Source organism: Ambystoma mexicanum, chromosome 1q (assembly GCF_040938575.1).
Source record: "Ambystoma mexicanum isolate Mex_15411 chromosome 1q, UKY_AmexF1_1, whole genome shotgun sequence".
Classification (NCBI taxonomy): Eukaryota; Metazoa; Chordata; class Amphibia; order Caudata; family Ambystomatidae; genus Ambystoma; species Ambystoma mexicanum.
The window spans coordinates 576,324,163-576,339,370 of NC_090922.1; the positions used below are offsets into that span (position 1 = coordinate 576,324,163).

General features: G+C 46.9%; 1 protein-coding gene across 1 annotated transcript in view; it reads left to right on the top strand.

Moving 5' to 3' along the window:
• The window catches only part of COLGALT2 (collagen beta(1-O)galactosyltransferase 2), a 338,526-nt gene that overhangs the window by 234,550 nt on the left and 88,768 nt on the right, over positions 1 to 15,208 (top strand). The window contains exon 8 of the mRNA XM_069641072.1: positions 3,704 to 3,810. Coding sequence (XP_069497173.1) covers positions 3,704 to 3,810 — 107 coding nt within the window. The remainder of the gene's footprint in view (positions 1 to 3,703; positions 3,811 to 15,208) is intronic.

Sequence of the window (15,208 nt, forward strand, 5' to 3'; positions counted from 1 at the left end):
CGGGGAGCATGGGCGATGCCTTCTCATTCCCCTGGGACGGCCTATTCCTGTATGCGTTCCCATCGTTGCCTTTGCTGCTGTGACTCATCAGTCAACTCAGATGGTCCCGGTGCAGGATGATCCTCGTCGCACCGGCGTGGCCGAGGCAGATCTGGTTCCCAGACCTTCTGGACATGTCAGCGTCCCCCCGGTCAAACTACTGGCAGACGCTGATCTTCTCACCAGGGTAGGAGGCGTCATCCACCATCACGACCCAGGATCGCTGAACCTGCAGGCCTGGCTCCTGCAGCACTAGAGTTCGGAGGGTACGATATCCCGGCAGACTGCAAAGAGGTGCTCGCAAAGGCCAGGGCGTCCTCGACTCTCAAGTGCTATGGACAAAAAAGGAAGAGGTTCTCTGTCTTGTGCCGTGCACAGAAGATTAACCCTCTGCGGATTACTTGCTGTCGCTGGCCAAGGCGGGGCTGGCACATGCCTCCATCAAGTTCCATCTGGCGGCTACCTCCCGCTACACCAGAACTCCGAGGCGGTCATCTCTATGGTCTCATCACCTGGTGAAGGAGTTCATGAAAGGACTGGTCTGGTCATTCCCACCGGTGAAGGCTCCGGCCCTGGTGTGGGAGCTCAACGTGGTGCTGACAAGGCTCATGGGGCCGCCATTCGAGCCACTGCATTCGGCACCGTTGAAGTTCCTGTCGTGGAAGACAGCATTTCTTGTGGCCATCACCTCCGCACGATGAGTGGGAGAAATCCAGGCCCTCTCCTGTAAACCTCCATACCTGACATTCTACGAGACGAGGGCAGTGCTGAGGACGCACCCCTCCTTCATGCCCAAGGTGCCGTTGGACTTCCATCTCAACAAGCCCTTGGTGTTGCCTGTTTTCTTCCCGTCGCCTTCGTCGCCGGCTGAGAGGACTTTGCACTCACTGAATGTGGCTAGAGCGCTGAAGTTCTACGTGGACAGCACGAAGAGTTTTCGGAAGACATCACAGCTGTTTGTGAACTTTGGACCTGTGGGGAAGGCCCTCTCGAAGGCTCCCATTTCCAGATGGCTCTCCAGCTGCATCATGCACTGTCACCGGTTGGCAAACCGACCGTTGCCCGCCATTCAAGAGCCCACTCAACCAGAGCGATCGCTGTTACCACGGCGTTCCTGTCTGGTGCGCCCCTGCTGGACATCTGCAGGGCTGCTACGTGGAGGTCGACGCACACCTTCACGAGATTTTACTGCGTCCACCGAGATTCCAGGGAGGAGTCCAGAGTCGGCCAGGCAGTGCTGCGCAACTTGTTCGCTTGAAGGTGAGCCTGGTGAGGAGGTAAGAGATGCTTAATGTTGAGTTGTTGAAATGCTTAATTTTGAGCCTTGACACCTCCTGTGGTTGTGCATGTGTGTACTGCTATGTATTCTTGTATTCATGAGCATGTGAATCCATGCCAGACCCCATGCTGGATAAGGAACAAGTTACTTACCTGTAACTGTTGTTCTCCAGCATGGGTCTGGCATGGATTCAAATGCGAACCCTCTCTCCAACCCCTCTGCGGCTCTTCTATTGGTCCTACTGCCACTTTACGTGCTACCAAATCTGAAGATGGCTGCCAGAGGAGGGGCTTAGGTAGAGGGCAGTCATTGGCTGGGGGCAGTATGACTCAGAGACCAGTGATTGGCTATTAGTAGAAAGACAGTTCAGAAACGAAACTGAAACTGATTTTTTCTTTACCGAGGATTCCCAGCCTGACGACGGGGAATATTCATGAGCATGTGAATCCATGCTGGAGAACAACAGTTACAGGTAAGTAACTTGTTCCTTCCTTTTCCTTAATCTTAATGTGAACTCGTCAACCATTGCCTCCGTGTTCTTTGCTTTTCCTAAGGGGTCAGCGCGCACGATTTATTATCTAGCCCCCTTTTATGTTTACACTACAAATGCATGGCGTAGTAATCGGTTGCATGGAATGCTGGCGATGTCCTGACCTCCATGTTCTATTATTCTTAAACACTAAACCCTCCTTGTGCACACATCTTGAGGTTCCGTGACGACGATGCCCTGCTCAAGCTATTTTACACTGTTGCATAATACAGTTTCTCATGGAAGAAAGAGGCTGAGCCCCAACGGCGTGCTGATTAAGCTGTCTGAGAGGTTGGGCACACGTGGAGGAAATCTGGCCTCGCTCCTTAGGGCACAGCTTGAAAGAGACCCTGCTGGCGGGTAACCTAAGGATGGCATTGGCCTTTTCTAGTCACAGGGAAACGAATCAGCTGGCTCATTGACGAGAAGAGGAGTCTCCTTGCCCACATGAGCAACACACCGGTGGACCTGCACTCCATGTGGACCCTGGTGAGTGGGCCAATCATGGCTGGTGCTCCTTAGTGTGCGCTTGAAGCAGCCACGGCGAAGCAAGCTGGCTGCATTGCGAAAACAACACTCACTAAATTGATTCGCCTCAATAATTAACTGAGCCAACTGCATGCATATTTTATAAAAATAAAAATCCCCTTACCTCTTAGGATTCCAAACAGACGTTCCCACTTTCCTGGAGTCCTGCTCCAGGAGTATATGACTAGCATTTGGTATATTTCCTGCACATTAACTTACAATCGATTAAATGGCCATTGCTTATGGATCTCCACTTCTCGTACTGTACCGGTGCTTACCACTTGTTTTCCTATGCATGCCTCTTTACACGCCCGCAGGCTGGCACTGACACACCACTATTTCCCTGGACACAGAAATGGCGTCTTATAAACTTAGCTGGTAGAGACTCCAGAATACAAGGGCCCGCTTGAGAGCACACCGCAAGCCCATTGCGCAACCACACACCACTTATACCCCGGACCCTGAATCTTCAGGTCGGGGGTAATGCCCGCAGGTAAAAGCTTTGCTTCACAACAAGCTACACATCCCTTTAACTGTCTGGCATGCTGACTCGTCATCTCTAACCCCTTTCCCTTTCTGGTTATGGTATTTCTGCTTACCAGAAGACTACGGTCTGGAGACACCCTGGCGGGGTCACTACAATACGTCACCTCTCGCAACAAGGCGAGGCGCCGTAAAATCATTACGGCGGGGATGGGCACAGTGTAAATAGAATATAACATTGCATAGGTCTATTAAATGTGCTCCGGTCTTCCTTATGTTAGATGTGCAGGTGTTTTCAGTGCATTTTTAAACTTTACCATATGCGCGCCTCTTTTGGGAAAGTCGCCTTGTTTTCTGCATCTGTGTTATTTTCAAGATGTGAAGATGTTGCACTGTAATTGGTAACCTCGAGTGAAGTTGTAAAAATAAAATCACAAAACATACGTATATTGAAAAAGAAAATAGACATCTTTTCATTACACACGTGTCAGTTAGGGGATATCTGTGAAGTGAAATCATGTGGTATTATTCCCATGCATTAAATGTAAATCTTTTATATCGCTGTACAATGAGGCAATACCATCCTGCTCATGCCTACTTTAACTTGCTGTAGGCAGCCATTACCCACTGCCGCCGCTTGGCTCGGAAAAGCTTGAGATGTAGATATTGATTCCTACCGCTAGGTGGTGTCACACGACCATGTGTAGGGAACATGAAGCGCCTGGAAATAGCAGTGCGCCTGTTTTATGGGCCTGCAATACACTCTGAAAAGTGAATGGTATGAGATGAGGGACAGAAAAGCACACTTCCTGCTAAACCCTGTGCACGTTTGCTTCTCCGGACAGATTTTCCTGATCAACCTGAAGCGCAGGAAAGACCGCAGGGATCGAATGCTGCGCAGCCTGTACGAGCAAGAAATCCAAGCGCAGGTCGTCGAGGCCGTTGACGGAAAGTAAGTGTATTTTCGCTTCCTGAATAATTTGCCCGCCAAACGAATTTAAAAAAATAATAATAAATAAATAAACATACTGAGCCTGGCGGACCCCTTTGCAGCAGCGTGAACCACTCGGAGGGGGATAGCATATTATGGGGAGAGGGTGACGCGATGCTGGTCCTAGAAAGGGGTGTCATGAGATACAAGGATGATGAGATGTAAAATGAGAAAGTTACTCTCTGATGGCATGAATTTTGAGTTCTGACATATTTGTATTTTGTATTTGTATTTTTTTTTAACTTCTTTTTTATTTTTTTATTTATTTGTATAGCGCGTCCAGCCCTGGGGCAACTGAGCGCATTTCTTGCACCATATACAATATTACAGTTAAACAATTAAACAGTTAATTATGTACAGTAACATGAGAAAATACAGTTATCAAACATGTATACAGTTGAGATAGTGAATGTTGTGAAACCAAGAGTTAGTGAGTAGAAAGGTTATGAACCTGGTCCAATAACCAAACTTTGACCTTGCTACGGAAGACCATGAAGGAAGGTTCTGCTCTTATGGAAATAGGAAGTGTGTTCCATTTTTTAGCAGCCATAACTGGGAAGCTGACCCCACCTGCTCGCTGTTGGTTAAAGCGGGGTATGGTGACACAATGAGATTGGGCAGATCTGCTAGGTCGCAATGATGTGTGGCGTGAGAAGGTGTCACAGAGGTATAAAGGTGCCTGGTTGTGGAGGCACTTGTGTGTTAGTGAGAGTGATTTGAGGTCTATTCTTTGTTGAATGTTCAGCCATTTTAAGTTCTGTCTCGCTGTTGTAATATGGTGTTTTCTAGGTATATTACATACTGATCTGACTGGGTTATTTTGCATAACTTGCTTTTTGTTAATGTTGTGTTGGGACGTTCCTAAGTAGAGCGCATTACAGTAGTCTAACTTGGATAATACTGGGGCTCTTGCTACTGAGATACAGTTGGCAGTGGGTAGGTATGGACGGCAGGCTGTGATTAACTTGCATGTGTAGGAGGTTGCGGATGCTAAGGCGTTAGTTTGTCTTCTAAGAGATAATGTCGGCTCTATATAGATAGCAAGTGTTTTCACATCATTCGCTGCCTTGATAATGTTACCGTCCATATTGAAAGTTTTGAATAGAGTTCCTAATTTGTTTAGTTAGCTGGATAGTCTAGTCGGGTTGGTTAATGTCACTGGAAGATTTTGGGATCTAGCCAGGGTTACTCAAAGGAGGGGTGTCAGAGTGGATGAGCTCAGTAGAGTAACAAAGGTTTGCCCCACGACCTCAAGCTCTCATAGTTTTGACTTAAACAAAATTAGCAGCATCTAGTTGCTAACGATAAAACATGTCAATCAATGCGAAGAGGCCAATGCGTGGCGTGTACTCAACAAATTACCATTACTATTATTCACAAGTATGTTTTTGGCGCTGACCTCTTTGACACCCCTGCAGTAGGAGAACATTCACACACATTGGAGCTCATGTTGCACCTGTTCGTAGTTTGATGTCAGGGACCTGGTACGTTTGCACTCGAGCATAGTCAGGTTCAGGAGTGCAACTAAACCTACATTCTGGGGGTGCGGAGGGGGGAGCGCTAACAGGTTACGGGTGGGGCCACTTTAGAAATGGGGTGGGGCAAACTTAGAGGCTCCTCCCCCTCTGTTCTACCCCAAGGGTTGTATGGGGGGAGCCCGCATATATCTTATCCCCCTTTCCCCACCCGTCCCTCTCCTACCAACAACCACACCTCCCCACCCTCTACCCGCCAGAATGAGCTCCTTGGTCCAGCATTACACATAAGCGAACACATATACACACACACACACAATTACACATTCACCTTCCCATTTAAACATCCCATTGACCATACACTCGCTCATTTACATGCGCACCGATACATCATACACTCATTCACACATACTCATACATACATAAATTGCATACACACTCCTTGCACACATGAATAGATACTTAATGAGCTAACATGCAACACCCTTTCACACTGCTAGTTTCAGAAAAGGCTTTCCTCGCCTCTCTGCCTAACATAAAACAAGTTTGCACATCAGCCCACTCCCCTCGGATGTGAAAGAACACGTAACGTTGTAATATGTTCGCTTGCATCTGTGGGGAGGGGGCTGATAGTGCATTTCATTTTTGTAAGGCAGTGCGGTGATGGAAGCCTTTCATGAAACTAGCAGCTTTAAAGTGTTGCTTAAATTTCAGGGGGGTGGAGGGGCTGAAGCACGGCCAGCTCAATGGTGTTGCGAGCCTGGCCAGGTTCCAGCCACCACATTTTCATAATTTGCACTGATGACTGCAAAAGTGCAGGGCAAAAGGCAGCATACACATGTGTTCGCCCCCTTTTGCCCTGCACTTTTGCACTTCGCTGTGCAAAGTGAGTAAACGCTGCCTTTTAATTGTAATCACCACTTGCCATGCTCGCATGGTAAGCAATATTAACAATTACAATTAAACTATGCCTGAAATGATTGCATGTCGGGCAGGGTTTAATTTCAGTTGGGAACACTGCTCACCATGCTTGCATGGTAAGCAGAGTTCACAATTAGAATTAAACCCTGCCTGACATGATTGTTTGTCGGGCAGGGTTTAATTTTAATTGTGAACAGTAAGCAGTGTTCACAATTATAGTTAAACTCTGCCTTACATGTCCCCCAATCCCCCTTCTCCCAAGAAGCACGCTTCCCCACGGGAGGGTGAACATACCTGCAATCCAACATTCAACTGAGGCAGGAATAGGGGCCCCAACATTAGCAGAGGGGAGATCAGACAAAACACTAAGTCCAGATGGACAATTGAAGGAGCTGGACCGTTAATCCACAGGGGGGGTGCTGCCCCTTCCTTCTCAGGTGTAGTTCCATCAGCACCCCTGCAGACCCGCTCAGAGCACCTCTAGCAAGAGAATACCACCAAAAAAGGGTTCCATGTGTTAATATCCCCGCAAAAATATTGCAATACAAAAATATCACCATATATTTGCTGCGATATTGACCCATGGACCCTGCGGGGGACACCCCCACAACCCCTGCATTATTTCAAAAGGTGCGGGGGACACCCCCACAACCCCTGCTCCCACAAATTATCCCCCCCAAAAATATCACCTATGGCGAGACAAACAGCCATATGTACGGCAATATTTTTGGTGGGGATATTTTGTAGGGATACACAAAAAAGCCCCAATAAGGGACCCAGCTGCAGTGCTGGTCCAAAGAGCCAACAGCTAGTGCCTCAATGCCCTCAGACCACACCTTGGATAACGCCTAGGCCGGCAATAAAGACCACACCATGTCTATGAGCAAGGCAGACCTGGAATGCTGCTTCTCGGAATTTCAGGACAAACGAATGGCCTCATTCCAGACCCAGTAATCCATGCTTATGACTGAAATAAAACAAACAATTCAAGACCTGAAAAAAGATGTGTTGATACTAGAAAAACGGACCGGCATCACAGAAAGAACTCTCCAGGAGCTGGCAGAGGACTCCAGTCCTCTTGTCATGTGTTAGAATCTCCCACAATCGAAGAAATACAATGTGAAGAACTAGAAAATAGATCCTGGAGATCAAACATTCGCGTACGGAATATGCCAGAGGAAGTGGCAGAGAAGGACCTTAAAGAAACAGTGCATCAGGTCTTTGCAGATCTACTGGGAGATGAGAAAGTAGGATGCATAGGACCACCACAAACGATCTGAACCGAGAGCTCGACCGAGAGACATAGTGTCCGTGATAATGTCATATAACCAAAAGGAACGCATTCTTAGAGAAGCTCGGCGTGCAGGGACAATCTCCTTTAATGGATCAGAGATTCAGATATATCAGTACTTAGCCCAATCAACACTACAGAAACGCAGGGAGATGGGCCCAGTGGCAAAGGCATTGACAGCCAAACTAATTAGATTTAAGTGGACCTTCCCTTTCGGCATCCTGTTCTCGTGGGAAGGTTATCTACACCACAGCATCAACCATCAAGTCGGCCAACGCACTGGCGATCGTGGCCAGGTATGACAGGGAGCTTTGCTACAAGCTGGGCCTGATTCTGGAATTCCTTTCCGACGACAAGAGGGTGGAGGCGATAGCCCTCTTCCAGGAGGGAGAGGTGGCTTCGGACCATGCCATCACAGTGGCACTGGACATCGCCGACACAGGGTTCCGGCAGATGGGGAACAGTGTTTGCCTCCATCATCAAGGCTGGCTGAAGGCCACACATTTCCGCCAGGAGGTCCAGGCGAGTGTGCCGGGCATGCCTTTTGACAGAGATAACCTTTTTGGGAAGGTTGTCGATGAAACGCTGCAGACCATCAAGGCGGATACAGAGAAGGCCCTGGGTATGCTACAGCAACCCCGCTCTTCCTTTCGCTCCTCCGGAGGAAAGTCAAGTAGATCGTCGAAGGGTTTCTCCTCATACCGCCAGCCTCCCAGGTCCACGAATCAGCCGTTCCAGGGCCTACAGTGGAGTTGGTCAGTGCCGCCATCACCCTCAAGACAAGGCGCCGACACCGAAGCAGGACTGAATGGGGCGGGACGTCGGGCCCCCACCCATGCACCCAGTGGGAGGCCGACTGGCCGAATTCATCAGCGAGTGGAAGATCTCCACTGACAAATGGGCGCTGGATGATCTCGCCCATGGACATATACTGGACTTTCAGCAGAGGTGTCTACGGATCCCTCCGGTGGCCCGGCAGGAGCAGCACATCCCTCAACTCTTGGAGGAAGTACAGGCCATGATGCAAAAAGGAGTGCTAGAGCTGGTTCCACAATGACTCGGGGCCTCAGGAGTCTATTCCAGATACTTTTTAGTCAAAAAGAAGACCGGGGGCTGGAGACCCATTCTGGACCTGCGACGTCTTAACAAATACTTAAAGTCAAAAGTATTCAGGATGGTCACGATGCAGCACATGCTCGGCCAACTGGAGGAAGGAGACTTCTTGACGTCGCTGGACCTGAAGGACGCCTACTTTCACATCCCCATTCACAAAAAGCACTGAAAGTTCCTACGATTCATGGTGCAGGGATGGCACTACCAGTTCAATGCCCTCCCCTTCGGCCTGAAGTCAGCCCCACAGTGTTCACGAAGTGCCTGGCACCGGTGGCGGGCCATCTATGTCTACAGGGGATACACGTGTACCCGTACCTGGACGACTAGCATTGCACTCGCTGGACGTTGCTCATGCCCTGAAGTTCCACGTGGCATTCACGAAGAGTTTTCGGATGACTTCTCAACTATTCGTGAACTTTGGTCCTGTGAGCCATGGGAAGGCCTTTTCCAAGTCTTCCATCTCAGGGTGGCTCTCTGGCTACATCACACACTGTCATTGGTTGGCGAACTGACCGCTTCCCGGCTGTCCGAGAGCCCACTCCACCAGAGCGATTGCTGCGACGACGGCGTTCCTGTGTGGTGTGCCCCTGCTGGACATCTGCAGGGCTGCTACGTGGAGGTCCATGCACACCTCACGAGGTTCTTCTGCGTCAACAGGGATTCCAGGGAGGAGGAGTCCAGAGTCAGCCAAGCAGTGCTGCGCAACCTGTTTGCTTGAGGTGAGCGGTTCCAGAGGTAAGAGTAATTGCTTCTGTTGAACCTTGCCACCTCCTGTGGTTGTATAATGTTGCACTGCTATGTATTCTTTATTCATGAGCATGTGAATTCATGCCAGACCCCATGCTGGAGAAGGAACAAGTTACTTACCTGTAACTATTGTTCTACAGCATGGGTATGGCATGGATTCACATGCAAACCCTCCATCCTGCCCCTCTACGGCTTCTTGGTCATACTGCCACTTTACGTGCTTACCAAATCTGAAGAGGGCTGCCAGAGGAGGGGCTTTGGGAGAGGGCTGGCATTGGCTGGGGGGAGTATGATGCAGAGGTCAGTGATTGGTTTAGATGAGAAATACAGTTTGAAAGTGAAACTGTTTTTTCTTTTACCGAGGATTCCCGGCCTGACGACAGGGAATATTCATGAGCATGTGAATCCATGCCAGACCCATACTGGAGAACAATAGTTACAGGTAAGTAGCTTGTTCCATATTAAACGGCTACTTTGAGGAGAATAAACTTTGCCACCTGACTTGGAGGAGGGGTGGCCAAGCCTCAGTGATTCATTATATATTCATCTCTAGAGATCTGTTTGCTGATATGGCCTCCTTTGAAATTGGCGAAACCAAAGAGAGTGACCGCAATATGCTAGAAATGTCCTGGACAGATGTAAGAGAAAGAGAGATTACAAAAAGGGCCACGTCTGTGGCACCAACTAATAATGGCTCAGGGCTAAAACTGTCGGCACGAGATGTCAAAAAAATGAGGTAAGGACAGCAAATGCACTTGACTACACTCCAATCCTGGCAACCTTCATGACAAGGAATGCAGCGGGGAAAAAATCCTAAATTAAGTCCTCAACATGTGTATGATCAGCGAGTGGTGGAAAAAAGGAGAAAATGAAAGACTGCCACACGACAAGCAAAACTCGATTTAGCAGTGAATAGAGAATCCAGCATAAAGAGGTTAAAAAACCAATATGAAAACTGGCTGATTTGGTATAGGAGCAATTTGGTTCAGCAAGATGCAGAAAAAATGATGAAAGCAATTACCAAAAAGAATTCATCTCAAATTTGGGATCTCCTTAAATCTACAGGAAAGTGCCAAAAGCAGAAACAAATAAACGGTGTACTTGAGGCAGATTGGATGAAACATTTCAAACAACTATACGCTGACCCAAACCTGAGCACAGAAATGGAACATAAAACACAATCTGCATGAACTATAAAGTATGATCAGGGGGAGATAGTCAACCTAATAAAGCGATCAAGTGCTTCCCGTGCTCCGGGCCCGGACGGGCTGTCAAACATGAAAAGAAAATCCAGAGACATGGGCATCTTTGATATGCTTCATATTGGAAACTATTTTGAACCTGCATAATGTCCTCAGCTTGTGGAAGACCGCAAATGTAATACCAATTTGGAAGAATGGCAATAGGGAGGTTCCAAACAGCTATCCCCCTATTGCCCTCTTGGATGTTATGGGCAAGATATACTTCTCACTCCTATTAAAAGGGCTGAATGCTTGGTCACATGAAGAAGGGCGACAAGATATATTCCAGACAGGATTTGTCAGTGGCTTGGGGACCAATCCACTGACCTTTTTGACATCACTGTCGAAGGTTAAAGCCTTAAGAACAACTGGTAAAATATATCTTGCATTTGTGGATTTTGCTAAGGTCTTCGACAGTTTAAATAGACAACGACTATGTTGGAAACTGACAAGCTGGAACTGTCCAGATGATTTGGTTGCCCAATTAAAAGCACTCCATTCTGGTACTACATTGAGAGTTTGTCCGAATGTTGGCAGCCTACTTTCAGAAGAAAACCCAGTCGACCGGGGAGTTGAACAAGGTTGACCCTTAGTGCCTGCTCTTTTTAATTTTTATCTTTCGGATTTGGGCCCTTTTATGGAGGTAACCAGGTGTTTTCCACTGAAAACTGGAGAAGCAAGGATGAGTCGTCTGCTATATGTGGACGATTTAGTCCTTAGATCAAACAGACATCGGGCTCCAAAGTTAGTTAAACAGACTGGCTGAATATGTCCTTCTAAACGACCCCCAAATCAACATAGCAAAAACAAAGATCTTAAACTTGGAAAAGAGTGGAAGAAAGATTAACTCCTTATCAAAATGGCATCTTGCTACAATAACAATTGAAAGAGTAGACTCTTTCAAATTTTTGGGGATGCAAATTAGCAGTAGCACAGTTGAATCCCAAAATCTCTTGATCTTAAAAGAGAGAGCCATAATGTTGGCCAATCAAGTCTGAATTTTGAAACAAAAGTTCTGTTGCTATTCAATGTTCCCAGCATTGGAATTTTATAAGGTAAAGGCTGTGCCGATCCTGACATATGGCTCGGACTCATTGCTATACTATCTTGACTGAAAGGGATGGCACAGTGGAAAACTATGGCCTTTTTTGGGAAATGTGCCTTAGAGTCTCCTATTCCAATCTTGGCTTCATTTAAAGCTGAATTTGACAATGGTTCAGATACTATGGTCTCAAGGTGGGCCGCAGGGTGTAGAGATTTGTTGAAACAGCTAAACGCCTCAGTCGAAGAACTATTGACTAACCCTGATAAGGTCAAACAGAAATGGTGGGAAAGGGACTGGATCTCAACATGTACTGAAGCAAATAAGTACAGACTTTATCAAAATGTATCTAAGGAAATAAGAGCGTTGGGAAGCATCCCTGACTATCTGAGAAAATTCCCAGATCCTCTTTATAGGTTCCAGTTTATTAGGCTCAGATTAAACCTTTATAACACCAAGGAGGTGTTATCAGTGCAATCTGGGATCGTTCCAAGAGACTGCGCATGTAGATTCTGTAAAAAGGAGGGATCGTTGGAAAACGTGTCCCATTTATTCTTGCTTTGTATGGCCCTAACTTCATTGGGGACAAGGTACTTTGAACCATTTTTAGAAGGGGTTTCCACCCTATCACCAGAAGAGTGGTGGACCTTGCTGTTAAGAGGGGAAAAGGACTTCATTAAGAATTTCAGCAATTACTTTTATAATGGAATGTTTAGAATAAGTAGATCATTTGAGAATGGATGCTGCTATGGGGTTATTTGTTTCCTTTCTCTTTTGGGTGGAAACCTATATCGGGAGTGGATAATAATGGATTCTGTTGCTAAACGTGTTACTGAGCTATAAATGCAAATAAAAAATCATCAAAAAAAATAGGATTGAAAGAGGCATCAGGGAATGCTTGCTGGGACTTCACGATCCAGAATGCGGATCCTGGCTGATGCCAAGGCTCAAAGCAGACACAATATTGAATTTAGCAGCGCTGCTGGTCATTGCACAAAAATGGAGATCAAAAGAACCCACACGCGAACAGGACTGGTTCACAAAGGTCTGGAACTTCGTAGGGCTTGAATGGATTACTTATTTGCTCCAAGGGGACTACTCCAAGTTCTCGACCAATTGGGAAATGGTCCTGACCTTCTTGCATGATGACTTCAAGGAATCTTACTGCTCACAGAGACTATTCATATTGGGGATTGAATGAACCACCCACACATGCAATATCAGCTGGTGTGACCGTAACCCAAACAGACGAAGGGGGGGAGGGGATTTGGGGTGGGAGGAGGGTGGGGAAAGGGATTGTTGTGCTGGATGTTCTTATATATATAAAAATGCCAATAAACATACGTTAAAAAAAGAGAGCAATGGTTATGGCAACTTAAAGGGATCCAAGGCTGACATTGTTCCCTTGCAGGAGACTGGCTTCCATTAAAAGAGATGAACGCAGCCTCTTCAATAAAACATTCCCACTTCAGCTATACTCACACTTTCCCCAAATCAAGGGGAGTGGGGTAGCCATATTACTCCAGATTCCCTATCATGCTAGATAATGGTGCAACAGATAAGGAATGGTTGCAGTGAAAGGGCATTTAGACAAATTACAATTCCCTCATTCTGTGCACCCACGAAGGACAGTCCCCCCTTTCTGCTGAAGTGTTCCCTCGGCTAGCACAATGTGGACAGGGCAAATGTGTCTTTGGAGGTGAATATAAAACTATACACAATGAAACAATGGGTTGCTCCCATACCTCAACCAAACAAGTGCAAAGGGCAACACTGGCTTTACAGGGCCACGTTGCATATTTGAGCTCATGGATTGTTGGATGAATTATCATGGCATGGAATGTAAATTAGACTTTGTATTCTCCCTCACATAAGGCCTATATATGAATTCAATTTGTTCTGGTTTTGCATGGTACTCTGGAGGCTACCACGAAAACTGAATCGACACCCATTACTATATCCGCGCATGCCCCCTTCTGGATGAACGTTACCTTCCAAAGTCAGGTTAACAGGGCAGATTTTAGATCGGGAATGGACGAATGTCTTCTAAAAGACTTGCTGCAGCAGGTGGCCATCACCAGGGAAACTAATAGATGGGTTAACCCCGATACTATTGGGGAAATAGGCCTGCAGCCTATGTGGGACACCCATAAGGCAGTCTTGAAGAGGCCATTATTAAGTCTCTCAGCCTCTGCGAAATGGGCAAGAAAAAAATGCATTAGTGAGTTTACAGCTTTTGTTACAGTTAAAAAAACATCACAAGATCATCGCTGGGAAGCCCACAAGTTTAGGCCAACACCAGAGATGAATGAGAACTGTTTCTAATGGAGCAGACAGAGAAGGTGTTTTGCTAGTTTAATGAACACCGTTTTGATAATGTGAAGAAGACAGATAGGCTTTCAGTCCCTAACCTGAAGGCTGACCACGGGCAGACCATTTTCGGGAAAACTAGGACTATGGATGGGTGGGTCCTGCCTAGAGACCCTGGCAAACGAAAAGGCTTCCAACTTTTTCTACTCAAAGCTTCATGTGGATCAACCAGTTTTCCAGCATCTTGTCCACACATACCTAGAACGGTTTGACCTACAAGGTATTCCAGAGGAGCACCGTCACTAATCCCTCTTGAGGAGGTGGTGGCAGCCATTAGAAAATTACCTAATAAAGCCTCACGCGCTTCATGGCTTTGTTTTACAGAACCTTCCGCTGCACGCTGGCTGCGCCGCTGCCTGTCTTATTGAATGACTTGCCTAATAGGGCTAGTATCACGTGTTCCATGGCAGAAGTAAATATCTCTTTACTGCTGAAGCCAAATAAGGAATTTATGGAGCTTGCACTATACTGGCCAGTTGCTGTTTTAAATCAAGACTCTGAAATCGCCAACATTCTGCTTTTGATATGATATGGCATTTATAACGCGCCTATACGCAAGTGTTTCCCTTGGTGCCCATTATGCCCCTAGTGGTGCAGCTGGAACATGCCGGGTGTATCCACAATAGATTAGACATTGAGAACGTAAGGAGGGTTGTCACTGTGGTAGCGCTCGCTCACAGGACAGTCAGTTCCAATGTAGCTGCTCAGGAGATTTTCGGTGACCCCCCCGCCCCCTATGGTGAGGGGTTCAGAAGGCCAAATCAGTGCCTGAACAGGGTGCGCACTACATTTGTCCAAAACTCTCTCATTGGTTGTGTAACAGAGCAGTCTGGCTTTACCCTTAAGCGGGGATGGGCTGGTATCAAGGTACAATCAGGCCTATCCACAACAACATATGCCACCTGTAGTATGCTGTAAATATATATGTAATAGCCATTAAGTATCGCATAAGGTAAACCACAGTCAAATAAGTACTGGTGGTAAATGAGCAAAGAAAGATCCCTCGTGGCCCAGAGAAAGGTCACAAAACAAATTAAGGGGCTAAAGGACTTTTAAATGCCTTCCTACTGTCATGCGGTCCCCTGCTTGGCAGTGGGCACTGACAGGGTGGTTATCCCCTATGTTTCAAGATGATGGCCCCTAGGGAGGTGTACGAGGA